Source organism: Babylonia areolata, chromosome 18 (genome assembly GCF_041734735.1).
Source record: "Babylonia areolata isolate BAREFJ2019XMU chromosome 18, ASM4173473v1, whole genome shotgun sequence".
Classification (NCBI taxonomy): Eukaryota; Metazoa; Mollusca; class Gastropoda; order Neogastropoda; family Buccinidae; genus Babylonia; species Babylonia areolata.
This window is the reverse complement of record NC_134893.1, coordinates 67,569,631-67,587,130: the sequence shown is the minus strand read 5'-3', so window position 1 is coordinate 67,587,130 and position 17,500 is coordinate 67,569,631. Positions and strand designations below refer to the sequence as shown.

General features: G+C 42.7%; 1 protein-coding gene across 4 annotated transcripts in view; it reads left to right on the top strand.

Annotated features, from left to right (window-relative positions):
* Positions 1–17,500, top strand: part of LOC143293026 (uncharacterized) — a 101,115-nt gene that overhangs the window by 83,582 nt on the left and 33 nt on the right. For all 4 annotated transcript variants that reach the window (XM_076603830.1, XM_076603832.1, XM_076603831.1 and 1 more), the window contains 9 exons: positions 1,344–1,800; positions 2,189–2,347; positions 4,687–4,724; positions 6,445–6,598; positions 8,461–8,967; positions 9,370–9,422; positions 10,116–10,176; positions 11,413–11,453; positions 13,695–17,500. The exon at positions 13,695–17,500 is cut by the window's right edge and continues 33 nt beyond it. In XM_076603830.1, coding sequence (XP_076459945.1) covers positions 1,344–1,800; positions 2,189–2,347; positions 4,687–4,724; positions 6,445–6,598; positions 8,461–8,967; positions 9,370–9,422; positions 10,116–10,176; positions 11,413–11,453; positions 13,695–13,760 — 1,536 coding nt within the window. In that variant the 3' untranslated portion in view covers positions 13,761–17,500. The remainder of the gene's footprint in view (positions 1–1,343; positions 1,801–2,188; positions 2,348–4,686; positions 4,725–6,444; positions 6,599–8,460; positions 8,968–9,369; positions 9,423–10,115; positions 10,177–11,412; positions 11,454–13,694) is intronic.

The window sequence follows — 17,500 nt, the reverse complement described above, 5'->3', positions numbered from 1 at the left end:
TCACTCGCTCACTCATTCCACCTCCCTCCTCGTGTCAGAACGGTGAAGACACTCATCCGTCAATAGGAACAGAGTCCTTGAGGGTGTGGGTTCGAATCCCGCTCTCGCCCCTGGCTTTCCTCCCATGGTTGACTTTAAAAAATCGAACGGAGTCAATAAACCGAGGTCTCCTGTGCATCATCACGCACTTAGCGCACTGATAAATAAAGAACCCATGACAACGAGAGTGTTTGGCAAAAATTCTGTGGAAGAAATGCCACCCAGTCTGATAGGTGCACAGATATACATGTCCATACACTCAAGTCCCTGACCAATGGCGTTGGGTTAAGCAGGTATATAAGTGGAGTGATGGCCAAGAGGTAACGCGTTCGCCTAGGAAACGAGAGAATCTGAGCGCAATGGTTCGAATCCAGGCAGAGTCGCCAATATTTTCTCTCCCCCTCCACTAGACCTTGAGTGGTGGTCTGGACGCTAGTCATTCGGATGAGACGACGAAGCGAGGGTCCCGTGAGCAGCATGCACTTCGCGCACGGAAAAGAACCCGTGACAACAAAAGGGTTGTCTCCTGGCAAAATTCTGTAGAAAAATCCGCTTCGATAGAAGAAGAAGAAGAAATGCAGACAGGAAAAAAAAAAGAAAAAAAAAAAAAAAAAGAAAAGAAAAGAAAAAAAAGAAGAAAAAAAAAAGGGTGGCGCTTTCAGTGTAGCGACGCGCTCTCCCTTAGGAGAGCAGCCCGAATTTCACGCAGAGAAATCTGTTGTGACAACAACAACAACAACAAGAACAAAACAGACCCCCCCCCCAAAAAAAAACAAACAACAACAACAACAACCAAACAAAAAAAGTAATACAGTAATACAGTAATATATCTGCTCAGCAGATGTGGTGTGGGGGGTTATCTTCTTCTTCTGCGTTCACTCGTATGTTCACGAGTGGGCTTTTACGTGTATGACCGTTTTTACCCCGCCATGTAGGCAGCCATACTCCGTTTTCGGGGGTGTGCATGCTGGGTATGTTCTTGTTTCCATAACCCACCGAACGCTGACATGGATTACAGGATCTTTAAGGTGCATATTTGATCTTCTGCTTGCATATACACACGAAGGGGGTTCAGGCACTAGCAGGTCTGCACGTATGTTGACCTGGGAGATCGTAAAAATCTCCACCCTTTACCCACCAGGCGCCGTCACCGTGATTCGAACCCGGGACCCTCAGACTGACAGTCCAACGCTTTAACCACTCGGCTATTTCGCCCGTTATAATTATGGATTCGTCCGAACGCAATGACGCCTCCGTGGGAAGCTGAAACTGAAACAAAAACTGAAACTGAACTTTCATTCCAGAACACCACCAACACAGCCACCACCACCACCACCACCTCTATGCAAAGGAGCATGAATAGAGCCGGGAAGAAATCGCCTCCTCGGCGAGGAAGAGGAGCAGCAGGACGAGCCTCGAGAAGAGCGCAGCCCTACCCCCCACACCCCCCACCACCACCACCAAGCTCTCCCCCAGCCCCAGGCGGTTCCAGCCCCTCTTCGGGAAGCGAGCACGAAGACCCCCATGCCCCCCCCTCCTCCTCCTCCTCCTCCTCCTGCACTCGGCGTCCCATCCGTCCCGTGGATCGGGAGAAAATGCTGCCTTGGCTGCGTCAGAAGCTGGACAGCCAGGAGATGCCCAACAACCTGTGGTGGGTGGAGCCGGGCAGGGTCTTCGCCGTCAAGTGGCCCCACGCCGCTCGCCACGGCTTCTCCTCGCAGGAGGACGCCCGGCTGTTTAAGGCGTGGGCGGAGCATACTGGTGAGTTTGTGTGGTGGGGTGGGATTGTGTGGTGGGGTGGGGGGTTGGTGGGGAGTGGAGGTGGAGTGGGGTGTGAGGATGTGTGTGTGTGTGAGGGAGTGGGGAAGTGTGTGTGAGTGAGGGAGTGAGGAAGTGTGTGTGTGTGTGTGTGTGTGTGTGTGTGTGTGTGTGTGTGAGTGAGTATGTGAATTGGTGAATTTTTGAGTGAGTGAATGAGTGAGTGTAGATGAGTGAGTTTGTGAGTGGGGCTGCCCACACTGTCGGGAACAGCAGCAGTTGTCCCCCCCCTGCTGTTCTTGCCGTGTCCGGTGTGTGGAACACAGTCGGACATCAGAGCTTTGTCCTCTATGACCGGGGGTAGGCGCTACAGAAGCACCTGTGTCAGCAGGGCGCCACACGGTGGACGACCCCGAGGATCACAAGCGCTGGAAGTCAAACTTCCGGTGTGCCATCCATAGCCTTCCTGAGGTGGATGAAGTCCAGAGGAAGGACGGCCGCAAGGGACCCAAAGCCAAGAGGGTCTACACGATTCTCGAAGAACCTAAACGTGAGTATCAGTATCAGTAGCTCAAGGAGGCGTCACTGCGTTCCCGATATTCGCTACACCACATCTGCTGAGCAGATGCCTGACCAGCAGCGTAACCCAACGCGCTTGGTCAGGCCTTGAGACGTACGTGAGATGCTGGCATGCTGCTTTCTTTCATTCTTTCTTTTCACTTCTTCTTTTTTTCCTTCTTTCCTTCTTTTCACTTCTTCTTGTTTTTCTTTTTTTCTGTCTTTCTTTCTTTCTTTTCACTCATTGTTTTTTCTTGTGTTTGTTTCTTTCTTTCTTTTTTCTTTCTTTTTGACTTCTGTCCTTCCTTTCTTCCTCCTTTCCTTCTTTCTTTCCTTCCTTTTCTTCTTTCTATCTTTTTCCTTCCTTCTTCCTTTCTTTCTTTCCTTCCTTTTTTTCCTTCCTTTTCTGCCTTCTATCTCTCCTTTTTTCTTTCTTTCTTTCTTCCTCCCTTCCTTCCTTTCTTTCTTTTTTTCTTCCTCCCTTCCTTCCTTTCTTCTTCCTTCCTTTCATTCATTCTTTCTTTCTACCTTTCTTCCTTCCTCCCATTCCTTTCTTCTTTCTTTCTTCCTTCCGTCCTTCTTTCTTTCTTCCTCCCTTCCTTTCTTTCTGTCTTTTTTTCTTCCTCCCTTCCTTCCTTTCTTCTTCCTTCCTTTCATTCATTCTTTCTTTCTACCTTTCTTCCTCCCTCCCATTCCTTTCTTCTTTCTTTCTTCCTTCCGTCCTTCTTTCTTTCTTCCTCCCTTCCTTTCTTTCTTTCTTTTTTTCTTCCTCCCTTCCTTCCCTTCTTCTTCCTTCCTTTCATTCATTCTTTCTTTCTACCTTTCTTCCTTCCTCCCATTCCTTTCTTCTTTCTTTCTTCCTTCCGTCCTTCTTTCTTTCTTCCTCCCTTCCTTTCTTTCTTTCTTTTTTTTTCTTCCTCCCTTCCTTTCTTTCTTTTTTTCTTCCTCCCTTCCTTCCTTTCTTCTTCCTTCCTTTCATTCATTCGTTCTTTCTACCTTTCTTCCTTCCTCCCATTCCTTTCTTCTTTCTTTCTTCTTTCCGTCCTTCTTTCTTTCTTCCTTTCTTCCCCCCTTCCTTTCTTTCTTTCTTCCTTTCTTGTTTCTTTTCATTCTTTTTTTTGTCTTTCTTCATCTTTCCTTCTTTCTTTTTTTTTTTTTTTTTCCTTTTCCCATTCTTCATTTTGATTTTATTTTCTCTACTTTTTAAACGAGATGACATTTATTTTTCAATTTTCTATCTATCTATCTATCTATCAGTCTATCTTTATTTATTTGTTTATTTATTTATGTAGTTAGTCTGTTATGGATGTGTGTGTGTGACTCTGAACGTGTATACTCCTCATATTGGAATAGTTATATTTAAATATTGATTTACTTTACTTTATTCATTTATTCATCCATCATTTCTTCAATTATTCTGTTCATTCTTGTGTTTATTCATTTATGTATGCATGTAAGTGGAGTGTTCCTTCTCGTTCTTCACTTATTAGAGGGGGAAAAGTTCATTAATTTATTCCCGTTTGTTTATTGGTTGATTTATTTTACGGTTGCACATTTTTGACTCACTTGTGTAAACAAAGTGAGTCTATGTTTTAACCTGGTGTTCGGTTGTCTGTGTGTGTGTGTGTGTGTGTGTGTGTGTGTGTCCGTGGTAAACTTTAACATTGACATTTTTCTCTGCAAATACTTTGTCAGTTGACACCAAATTAGGCACAAAAATAGCAAAAATTAAGTTCTTTCCAGTCATCTTGTTTAAAGCAATAGTGCACCTCTGGGATGGGCACAAAAAAATTAAAAAAATGAAGCCTAATTATATGCAAACTGCGTTTACTGTTATATTTATATTTTTTTGTATTCTCTAAACTTGGCACTTTGATCTGATATTCTGACCCAACAACAAGAGCAGTCATTATTATCATTTTCTGTTCAAACAGGAACTTCTTTTGCTCAGCATGGAAGTTTTATTTATTTTGCAAACGTTTTTGGTGCAGAGAGTAAAAAAGGGAAATTACTCTGTAATTAATGCTAGGGGACTTAATTTGCTTTAAACTGATCTTTCTCATCTTAAACATTACATTTTGAAATTATACTCAATACATAAAAAGCTTGGATTTTTTTTTAAAAGTGCAACACAAGTGAGTCTTGAAGGCCTTGCCTCTCTTGTTCTCTTTGGTTTCGTTTGCATCATAATTGTTTTAGTTTATCTTATGATAACTGTCAGTGGTACATGTAGCGAGAGATAAAGAGAGAGAGAGAGAGAGAGAGAGAGAGAGAGAGAGAGAGAGAGAGAGAACGTGTGAGTTAACATATTTTGCTTTCTTTTCATTGCAGCAAAGAAAAAGTCCAAGAAATGCAGGAGTCAAGTTGAGGTAATTCTTTTCTTTTCAATAAGAAAACGGTTCGCGTTCTCTCTCTGTCTCTGTTTCTGTTTCTGTCTGTCTCTCTATCTGTCTGTCTTTGTCTGTGACAGATTGGAAGAATAAGCCACGCCTTTAATCTTAACCCTCGAATATAAAACGTTTTGTTCTCTCTCTCTCTCTCTCTCTCTCTCTCTCTCTCTCTCTCTCTCTCTCTCTCAAGGGCAGATTGGAAGAATAGGCTATGCCTAAAATCATTTTGACACTCGAATAAAAAAACGTTTTGAATTTTGAGTCCCCCCCCCACCCAGCCCCCTCCCCCCACCCCACCACTCTCTCTCTCTCTCTCTCTCTCTCTCTCTCTCTCTCTCTCTCTCAGTCTCTGTGTTTTTGTATGTATTTGAGCGTGTCTGAATTCCATGTCTGATTTAGAAACAACCCGAGTCAGAAACAGCAACAACAACAAGGAAAAACAGCTGTTCCAGGCTGAAAACTAATTAAAAAAAGGATGCATACAGAACAACAACAACAACAACAACAACAACAACAAAAAGACAGGCATTATTATTATTATTATTATTATAATAATCGTTATCATTATTACTACTATATTGTCATCAGGAGGAAGGTGGCAGAATGGTTAAGACGCTCAGCTGCCAATACAGAGAGTCCGTGAGGGTGTGGGTTCGAATCCCGCTCTCGCCCTTTCTCCTAAGTTTGACTGGAAAATCAAACTGAGCGTCTAGTCTTTCGGATGAGACGATAAACCGAGGTCCCGTGTGCAGCACGCACTTGGCGCACTGAAAAAGAACCCATGGCAACGAGAGTGTTGTCCTCTGGCGAAATTACGTAAAATGAAATCCCCTTTCATAGGTACACAAATATGTAAGCATGCACTCAAGGCCTGACTAAGCGCGTTGGGTTATGCTGCTGGTCAGGCATCTGCTCAACAGATGTGGTGTAGCGTGTATGGATTTGTCCGAACGCAGTGACGCCTCCTTGAGAAAGTGAAACTGAAAACTGTCATCATTATCGTGATTGTTATAATGCTTATTATCTTCCCCCCCCCCCCAACTTAAAATTTTTTTTTTAACTCACTCAGTACGGCCGGTCCTCTCTTCTCCTCTACACAGACCCCTCGGATGTCCAGTGGGTGTCTGAATGACCCAACCTTTAGCTTCCGTCGTCAGAATTGTGGTTTTCTTTGTCAACATTCACCTCTTCAGTATAAGAGCCTTCCGCTTGCAATATTTTGATGGTGGTAATTGGGGTGAAACGCTGTTAACGTCTTCTCTTTCGCCGTTCGTATGGAGAGAGTTAATATATTTTGTGCATTAGAAAGTATAGGGTAAACACATAATTATGTTCAAAATACTGACAAGTCCACAACCGTAGATTGTCAGCAGTGCAATTCCAAGGTAGCTTGCGGAACTTAGTCTTGTACTGAACATGTACTAAGTGCCCATTTCCCCACAAATTTGTTATTTTCCATAGTTATATTATGCTCATTATCCTGATGATGATGGTGATAATGATGATGAATATTACTATATTATTAGTAGTAGTATTTATTCATTTTTAAAAATTCTATTTTATCTTATTTTATTTCTTGTATTTTTTGTTTTGTTTTGCTATTATTTATTATTATCATTTTATTAGAAGTATTCTTTTTCTTCTTCTTCTTCTTCTCATTATTTTATTTTATATATTTTTCTTGCTGTCGTTTGGTCAGGTGTCTGAAGAAGAGTCCAGGGGAGAGGACTCCGATAGCGGCGTGTCCGCCGTCATGGACAGTAGTCTCCCATTGACTGTGCTCGAGGTGCAGCCTCAAACTGAAAACCTGAACGAGGAGGAGAAAGCCAGTCTCCCCAACTTCAAGAGGCTAGGTGGGTTCTGTTTGAAGCAGGTGTGATGTGAAAGGGGTGCAGATTCATCCATTTCTCTCTCCTTCTTCTGTATGGATGGGCTTTTTGTTTTACGTGTCTGACCGTTTTTACTCCCTGCCATGTAGGCAGCCATACTCCGTTTTCGGGGGTGTACATGCTGGGGTATGTTCTTGTTTTCCATAACCCACCAAACACTGTCATGGATAACAGGATCTTTAAACGTTCAGTATTTGATCTTCTGCTTGCCGTATACACGCAAAGGGGGGTCTTCAAATAATTATGTTGACCTGGGAGATCGGGGAAAAAAAAAAAAAAAAAAAATCACCCATCAGGCGCCGTTACCGAGATTCGAACCCGGGACCCTCAGATTGAAAGTCCAACGCTTTAACCACTCGGCTATTAAATAACGCCCTGTCGAGCGTCAGTCACTACGTTCGAACAACAAATCAACTGCATCCACATGTAGCGGCAGCAACACAGAGAGCAGAACTGACTGACCAGCAGTTCAACAACCCAACGTGCTTAGTCAGTTATTATTTATTTATTTATGTACGCTTATACATATTATTATTAGTAGTAGTAGTTCTCTTTTTTAATGTATTTATCTATTATTTATTCACCCTTTTTTCTTTTTCTTTTTTTTTCTTTTTTTTTTTTTTACTCAAGGCCTGATGACTAAGCGCGTTCGGTTACGCTGCTGGTCAGGCATCTGCTTGGCAGATCAGTGTGGTGTAGCGTATATGGATTTGTCCGAACGCATTGACGCCTCCTTGAGCTACTGAAACTGAAACTGCTTAGTCAGGTCTTGAGTGCATGCACATAATGTTGTATATATATATATATATATATATATATATATATATAAAGCAAGCGAAAAACCACCAACCATACAGAAAAACAACTCTGTGTGTGTGTGTAATAGAAGCAGGGTATGACTGTGTTTGGGATGGTCAATTCTTCTTGGAGAGGGAATCTTTCTGCAAGAATGTCAACATTGCTTTGAGAGATAATTTTCAAAATCTATGGAGACATGCTCTAGAGGCGAGTAGTAAATGTTTGTTTTATCGAAATTTCAAAAGTGGATTTGGTAGAGAAAAATATATAAGTCAAATGCCTGATAATTATGTTATCAGCTTCTTCAGATTTCGAAGTAGTAATCATAAGCTGGAAATAGAAACAGGGAGACACAAAGGCATACCACGAGAGTTACGATTTTGTAAGGTTTGTAACATGTCTGTGATTGGTGATGAGTTTCATTTTATAATGGAATGTCCCAATTATGATCAGTTACGAAATAGATATGTTCCTAAAAAATATTTGTCTCCAAAATCGGTTTTTAATTTTTGTAATATGCTCAAAGGAGGCAAAAAAGTCATTTTAGCTGTAAGTAAGATGATTAGATTTGCAAATGTTGCCTAGTTATACTTTTGAGTTAAAAGACATTTGTGTTTTCTCAACTTTTATGTGACATTGTTGTGTATTTGGAAATGTTTGTTATGGGCACGAAAATGAGTATTTTGCAGTAATCCTCCATACTCCAATAGGAGTGAAAGGATAATTAAAACTTGAAACTTGAAACTTGTGTGTGTGTGTGTGTGTGTGTGTGTGTGTGTGTGTGTGTGTTTATTTACTAATTAGATGTACAGCTTTTTTCCCCTTCGGTTCTTTTAATATTTCATGCATGCATTCACCGATTTATTCATTATCATCAATATCTATCTATCTAACCGATCTGTCTATTATTGTATGTATGTGTGTATGTATGTATGTATGTCTTCTTTTTCTTCTTGTTTTCCGCAAAAAGACCTAACCCTCACTGACAACCGTGGTGACCTTGAACTTGTCCGGTTCTTTTTCAACAGGTCTCATCCGGCCCAAGCACCATAGCGGAGGATGCATGACGATCAAGGAGAAGCCCCCCTTCCCCAGCACCCAGCAGCACCCCCCCATCAACACCTCCCACTACTTTTCCCCCTCCTCCTCCTCCTCCTCCTCCCCCTTCTCCTCCTCCTTCCCCTCCACCACCATCACCACCACCACCACCACCGCCCCCCCCACCCCTGCCGACCTCTTAACCTTCATCGCCAACCTCTCCACCAACTCTTACTCTCTCAGACCCACCTGTCCCGCCACGATCACTACCCTAACCCCTACGACGGTCTTGTCTTGTCTGGAGAAGCAACAGCACCAGAAGGAGGAGGAGGAGGAGGAGGAGGAGGATCAGGAGGACGAGGAGGAGGTCGACATGGAAGACATGTTGGCTGTTGGCATCAAGATCGAAGGTTCTTGCGTGACTGTCGACTCACGGGAGCGTTCTCCTTCTGGGGATTCTGGGATTTCTGGATCGCCCCAGGCCTTTGAGGAGAGAGGTGAGGTCTTTGTGAGCTTGTGTTTGTCGTTAATGCGTGTGTGTGTGTGTGTGTGTGTGTGTGTGTGTGTGGTGTGTGTTTGTGGATGTGCGTGTGTACGTTATATTATTATTATTATTATTATTATTACTATTGTTGTTGTTGTGTGTGTGTGTGGAAGGGGGGGGGGGGAGTGTGAGTGTGTGTTTGCGGATGTACATGTGTCCGTTATATTTGTGTGTGCGTGTGCGTGTGTGTGTGTGTGTGTGCCGGTGTGTGTGTGTGTGTGCGTGCGTGTGTGTGCTTTGGCAATAGAGCACAACATGAAGCTGACAATAATTACTTGATGATGTTGACGATAATGATGTACATGTGCGTGCGTGCGTGCGTGTGTGTGTGTGTGTGTGTGTGTGTGTGTTTCAGGAAACGAAGAAGGAATTATCTTCGAAATAGTTGACAACATTCCATCGAGTGAGGTAATGGATTAAAAAAAAAAAAAAAAAAAAAAAAAAAAAAAGATTAAGAACTTTCTGCCCCTCCCCCTCTGCACCCCCCCCCCCCCAACCCCCTCTCGCTCTCTCTTTCTCTGTCTCTGTCTCGCTGTCAGTCTCTCTCATTCTCGCTATCAACCTAAAATAAGAATTAAAGTGGATTTCGTCCTTTTTTTTTTTTTTTTTTTGCTTTGTTTTGTTTTTGTTTTTGATTTGTTTAGTATTTTTTCGTTTTCTGTTTGGGTAACGTTGAGTTTTAAGACCTAAATTGTCAAAGGTTTCACAGTGTAAATCTTGTAATTTCACAGCAGTATTTCTATATGGTTGTCTATGTTGTTCAAGTTGTATTGTACTGTATTTGTGTTGTATTGTGTTGTATTGTATTGGGTTATATTGTATTGTATTGGGTTGCATTGCGTTGCATTGCGTTGTATTGTATTGTTGTGTCTTGTCTTGTCTTGTTTTGCATTGCATTGTAGCGTATTGTAGCGTAGTGTAGTGTAGTTGTAGTGTGTTGTGTAGTATTGTGTCGTCTTGCGTTGTGTTGTATTCTAGTGTAGTGTATTGTGTGTTGTAGTGTAGTGTTGTGTAGGGAATTGTAGTATATTGTAGTGTATTATAGCCCAGATAGTCAGACACGACTGACTATCATAAATTATTGTGATGCTGTGTTTTCAGGGTGAAAACGTCCAGTTCGCTGGCGAAACGTTCATTCTAGATATTTCACAGAGTGTGCCAGGTATGTAATTTCTGATAATATCATATTCATTGCTTCACTTCAAATGTACTCGGGTTTTGATTATAAGCTGTAAGTATTATGGCTAGTGCTTTTGGAAACCCGAAAAAAAAAGTCTGCTTTATTTGGGGTTTTTTTGTTGTTTTTTTTGCGTAAGTTTGGAACGTACCTGTTTGTAAAAAAAAATATGTCACTTTCTTTCTGCTTATTGCTTTATTCTCATGCAAATTTCGTTTGAATATTTTTTCATATTTTTCGGTTTATGGGATTGCACCCTAAGCATTGGATTAGAGAGAGAGAGAGAGAGAGAGAGTGAGTGTGTGTGTGTGTGTGTGTGTGTGTGTGTGTGTGTGTGTGTGTGCGCGCGCGCGCATGCACTCAAGGCGTCGACGGGATGTTTTGCTGGTCAGGCATCTCTGTCTCTAGCAGATGTGGCGGTGTTAGCGTATGTGGTTTAACCCTTTCACCGCCAAGCTCGCATTTATGCACAGGCATGGTAGAGGACCCGTGTCACTGAAAGTCATAGGTTTGTTATCCATGAACCTACTGCTCTTATAATGTTCGGTGGTAGGATAGGCCATATTTTCTATACATCGCGGGTGGGGGGCCCGGGTGGGGTGGGGGGGAATCCCCAGCTAATCTTAGCCACTGTCTTTTCTGTGTTTATACCACAAGGGAATTTTGTACTCTAAATTGACTGGCGGTGAAAGTTTTTTTTTTTTTTTTCCCTGGACTTTCTTGGGTCGACCACCGTTTTATTTTGTATATAAATCTTACTGTGCCAAAGTAATCAATAGCGTTTATGGAATAAATACGACTTTTCATTCACTGATTTTGGGCTTGTTACAATAATATGGAAGGAAGGAAAATGTACAAGTCATACAATTAAGTGTACAAAACTTGGAATCAATGTTTTTCTTTGTTGTTTTTTGTTTGTTTGTTTGTTTGTTTTTTTCACCTTCATTCATACACAATTCTATGTCTGTCCGTTTCTTCATATATGGACAATCACGTTGCAAAACTTTAGTGTTGGAAGATTGTTTGGTTTGTCTGGGGGGGTGGGGAGGGGTTGAGGGGAAGGGGGGGTCATGCTCTGGTGTGCTTTCTGTGTGCATATTTGTCTCTTTCTCACTTCTCATTCGAAAGGGTTAATAGAACTGGAGGCAGTGACAGACGCCTCATTGGAGAGACTAATTGAACCTGAAATGAAACCCTGAGACCTGTCTGTCTGTGTTTCAGAGCCAGCTGTAGCGATGGAAGTGCACGGCCAAGATGATTATGTAAGTAATAATAATAATAATAATGGTATTTATATAGCGCTGAATCTTGTGCAGAGACAAATCAAAGCGCTTTCGCACCAGTCATTCACACGCATGCATAACTCTAAAACTGTAGAAACTAAAGACAAGGAAGAGGCAGGCAAGGGAAGGATATTTTGGGAAGAGGTGGGTTTTAAGGCTAGACTTGAAAGAGCTGAGTGTGGAGACTTGATGAAGCGAAAGAGGAAGTTCATTCCAATTGCAAGGTCCAGAGACAGAGAAAGAACGGCGGCCAACAGTCGAGGGCTTGAATCTGGGTATGCAGAAACAGAGTGGATCCGAAGCCGATCGTAGTGAGCGAGATGGAGTGTAGAGGTGAAGGTAGTGTGTATGATATGAATCATACAATGATGATTGATGTTGATGATAGTCTTACACCAGACATAAGCTTACAGTTTAGCCCACAGTAAAAAGTGAGAGCTGTGTTAACTCTCTCCATACGAACGGCGAAAGAAACGACGTTAACAGCGTTTCACGCCAATTACCATCATCAAAATATTGCAAGCGGAAGGCTCTTATACTGAAGAGGTGAATGTTGACAAAGAATACCACAATTCTGACGACGGAAGCGAAAGGTTGGGTCATTCAGACACCCACTGGACATCCGAGGGGGTCTGTGTAGATGAGAAGAGAGGACTGGCCGTACTGAAGTTTCGCCTTTGCAATGGTGATACCAATTGACAGCTCAGTCTTTTATGTGAAGGACTGTGTGACTCACAAAACCAGGAGACACGATTGCACTGGCTCTTAGTGATGCAGCCTTGTGGGGGAGGGGAGGGGAGGGGGGGGAGAGAGGTACGCAGGGGTGGGGGGGGGGGGGGATTGGGGGGGGCGGGAGGGGGGGGGGCGCTAAGTTGGCCTTTCGGGACCATCCCCAACGCCGACTGCCCTGTCCTGTAGTCCTCTTGGTTGGCCGAGAGAGTAGGGATGTAACTTGGGCAAGACAACTTTTACCACAATGATCAAATTCCAAGCCCAGGTGGTCAGGGACAGCCGTTGCCTCGGGGCGGCAGTTGCTGCTCTGATGGTCATTGTCGGGTATGACTGAATACAACGATGATGAGAATAATAATGATAATAATGCTAATGATAATAATAATGGAGCGTTGGCTTAGTAGGAATGTACCCGTCAATAAAGCATCCCTGCCCATCAGCCCTCTTCACTGGACAAGGAGTGGCGGTCAGGGTGCTAGTCTTTCGAATAATGTTGGTGTATACGATGGTAGTACAGTGCAGTGTATTATTTTAAAAAAGTTTCAAGAGTACCTGCTTTCAGATCTGTGTGAATTCTGTAGCTGGTACTTCAACATTTCCATTGTCGGTTTCAATTTTATAATTGGAAAAAAAAAAAAAAATTCTTGGTGAAAAAAAAAGTGGTCAGATTCTTAAACCGGCTTTTACTATTTCTGCTTTCATTGTCTTGTGTGCGTGTGTGTGTGTGTGTGTGTGTGTGTGTGTGTTTGTCTGTCTGTCTGTCTGTGTCTGCATGTTTGTGTGTTTTCTTATCATTATGAACATTATGACGATGATGATGATCATCATCATGATTTTAATCATCCATTATCTAAGAGTGCTATGTTTATATGTTGCTTTTTTTTTTCTTTTTCTTTTTGTGTGTTTCGTCCATGATTATTGCCCTCCCCCCACCCCCTCCCTCCCCTTCCCATGAAGTAATTGACGTTAAACAACAACCCACCCGCCCCCTCCCTCCTCTTACCATGTAGTAATTGACGTTAAACAACAACCCACCCGCCCCCTCCCTCCCCTTACCATGTAGTAATTGACGTTAAACAACAACCCCGCCCCCTCCCTCCCCTTCCCATGTAGTAATTGACGTTAAACAACAACCCCCCGCCCCCTCCTCCCCTTCCCATGTAGTAATTGACGTTAAACAACAACCCACCCGCCCCCTCCTCCCCTTCCCATGTAGTAATTGACGTTAAACAACAACCCCCCCGCCCCCTTCCTCCCCTTCCCATGTAGTAATTGACGTTAAACAACACCCCCCCCACCACCCTCCCTCCCCTTCCCATGTAGTAATTGACGTTAAACAACAACCCCCCCCCCCCCCTCCCTCCCCTTCCCATGTAGTAATTGACGTTAAACAACAACCCCCCCCCCCCCAAAAAAAAAAAAAAAAAGAAAAAAAAAAAAAAGAAAAGATTATCATTATCAACCCTTTCTTTCTTCTGCTTCCCACAGACCTACACGTGTCTTGATGGTGTGGACCTCCAGTTTCTGAAGAACGTGGTGATGGACATGAAGTGAGAAAAACTGATCGACGACACAGGAAGTTCCACATCTCAGTTCATTTCCAGACAAGACCAGAGACAAGACAAGACAAGACAAGACATTCCTCCTTCATCTCCATGGCTCAAGACGAAAAACGAAATCCCCCCCCCCCCCCCGCTCAACTCCCGCACCCCTAGTATGATTATACCCTGACAAGGACATTATAAGGCACCGCTTCGTGACTTGGTGGGTAAGCATCGTCAACAGACCTCTGTTGTGTTTGAGAAGCTTCAGCGAAGCAAGAGAGAAAGGATGACTTTGTGGTTTAGCATCAGGAAACCCTTGCTGTGTTTGAGAATCTCTCAAGGGAGCAAAAGAAATATATTTGTATTTGTATTTCTTTTTATCACAACAGATTTCTCTGTGTGAAATTCGGGCTGCTCTCCCCAGGGAGAACGCGTCGCTACACTACAGCGCCACCCTTTTTTTTTTTTTAGTTTGTTTTTTTTTCTGAGTGCAGTTTCATTTGTTTTACCTATCCAAGTGGATTTTTCTACAGAAATTTGCCAGGAACAACCCTCTTGTCACCGTGGGTTCTTTTTCGTGCGCTAAGTGCATGCTGCACACGGGGACCTCGGTTTATCGTCTCATCCGAATGATTAGCGTCCAGACCACCACTCAAGGTCTAGTGGAGGGGGAGAAAATATCGGCGGCTGAGCGGTGATTGGAACCAGCGCGCTCAGACTGATTCTCTCGCTTCCTAGGCGGACGCGTTTCCTCTAGGCCATCACTCCACTTTGTGGGTTAGCATCAGGAAACGTTTGCCTGTTGTGTTTGAGGAGCTTCAAGGAAGGAAAGGAAGGAAGATATAAGGCGACTCGTGAAGATGGCTTGCTGATAAGGAAAAGGGAACGCTGAGGACAAAGTGATGGGTAGGTAACCCAATGTCAACAAAAACCCTTGTCAGAGAATTTTCAAGAGAAAGCAAGAAAAAGAAAGAAAAAAAAGCAATTTGTGAAGGTGGTTTTTTGGGGGGGTTTTTTTTGGTGTGTGTGTGTGTGTGTGTGTGTGTCATACACGTAAAAGCCCACACACACATACACACACACACACAAAATTCTGGTGTTTGCCGTTGGGAAGGTCAGTTCAGGTCAGGTCAGGTCAGGGATCTGTTCCTTTTATTGATTGATTGATGAATTGATTGATTGATTGATTTTTTTTTTTTACCAGATGTTGTAGTGAAAGGTCAGGGATGTGCTCCTTTTTTTAAATTTTTCTAATTTTGTTTATTTATCAATCAAATTGATTGATTGATTTTTTTTTTGGTTTGTTATGTTTTGGTGAAAGGTACATGGAGCGTTCCGCTTCCTCCTTGGCAGTGGAACTGGAACATTTTTTTCTTAATGACTACCAAGTTAAACTCACCTCTCAGTCAAAGAAGGCTACTCACTTGCGTAGGTTTCTTCAGCGATCCGGCCGACATGTTCTTCTCTTTTTTTTGTGTGTGTTTTTTTTTTTTTTGCTAGTGACAGATACTGATAGAAGGGCAACAGCAACAACAACAACAACAACAACAAAACAAACCACACTAGATATAAGACATTACCTTAAACAGCGGTTAAATCAGTTTTGTTGTTGTTGTTGTTGTGTTTCTTTTGCCTTGAAGGACAATATCAAAGCCTTGCCTTTAACAACAGTTAAAAGCGTGTTTTTTTGTTTGTTTTTTCAAGGGGAAAAAGAACAGGAAAGGAGCGCTATGTTTGAAAACCACCACCACCACCACCACCACCAATTGTGACCTGTGTGTCTTGAAGAAAGAGAACGAAAAAAAAAACAACCCAAAAACAAAAGAACAACCCCCCCCCCCACCCCCCGCCCCCAAAACCAAAAGCAAAAAACAAAAATTAATGTTGGGCACTTTTTCTTCACAATGGTTGGAAGATTTCTGATAAAAAGCGAACCTACCCCCTCCCCTCAAAACAACAACAACAAACAAACAAACACACACAAAAACAACAACCACCAAACAAAGAAAACAAGAAGAAGAACAACAACAAACCAACCCCCAACCCCCAACCCCCCCCCCACCCCCAAACAAAGACAAAACAAACCAAAGCAACATCAAACAAAAACAACCAGCCAACCCAACCAAAGCGATAAAACATCATACTATACCGTCGATTTATTAGAATTGAAACATTGAAATTGAAAGAGAAACATACATTGGAATGACTCAATAAACGAACTATAAAAAAAAAGACACACACGCTTTAACACACACACACACACACAAAGCAAAAAAAAAAAGAAAAAGCGAAGTCTGTTCATCAGTTATGGTAAAAAAACAACAACAACAATAAAAACAACAACAACACACACACACACACACACACACACACACCCCCACCCCCCTACCCCCCAAAAAACCCCCACAAAAATCCAACCAAACAACAACAAAATGAAAGATAAAACTAACCCTAGTGTACAATATTCATTGTATATAGTTATTGACTGTACATAATGTTATTCCCTTCGTTGCACACCCAATAACCACCCGTAACCCCCCCCACCCACTCTCCCCACTACCCCCTACCCACCCCCCCCCCCACACACACACACACACCGTCCCCCATCTTTAACCACCATCGTTGCATTGTTCGATGCCTACTTAGTCTGCAAAAAATAAAGAACACGTTGTTGAGGGGTGAGGGGGGGGATGTTAGAGGGGTGGGACGGGGGTTCGGATGATGGGGGGGGGGGGAACACGTTATTTTTTCTCAAGCCACAACAGAAGAAGAAGCAGAAGCAGATACTACTAATGACGAGTCTATTGTCTCTACTTTCCTTCTCTCCACACCATTGTCAGTCATGTCATTCCCTATACCCCCCCCCCCCCAGCCCAACCCCCACCACCCTCCCTCTCTCTCTCTCTCCCCCTCTACCCCCCATAACCCCCCACCCCCACCCCCACCCCCGCCACGCCCCCTCCCCTCCACCACCCAGCCCATCCAATCTCTTCCTGGCAGCGTTAGAAACGGTGTTGATAACCTTTTATGATTTTGTTTTCTTTATTATTTAGGTTTTTGATATTTTATAATATATATATGATATGTTGGCAGCACGCGAGAAGACAAAATAAAGGGGAACCCTTCAAGACACACACACACACACACACACACACACACACACACACAACACACACACACATCGTTGTTGTTATTGTCATTATTATGGATGCAGTGCCATTCAGATCAGTGCTAACTACACTAAGGGTAAGATGATTTTTGTTTTGTTTTATGATGATGTTGTCGTCGTCGTCGTCGTCGTTATTATTATTATTACTGAAGTGAACGTTCAATGAATGAATGTTCATAGTGCTGTATTGAATGTGAAGTGGACTAGTCATATAAAAAGCAACAACAACAAAACCCAACGAAAAACAAACAAATACAGAAGATGAATGCCGGGGCGATGTTATTGGTATTATCATTCTTATTGTTACTCTTCTTCTTCTTCTTATTATTATTATTGTTATCATTATTATTATGATGATGATGATATTGATGATGATGATGATGGTGAACACACAAACACACAGATGCAGACATAAGTGCAAGAATATATCAGTTGCTTGCACGCTGATTTTATGTATGCATATATATATATATATATATATTTCTTTTCTGTACATATATCTTTTCCAAAGTCTCTCTCTTTCTCCTTCTCTCTCTGTGCGTACACACATACACGCACGCGCACAGACAGACAGACAAACA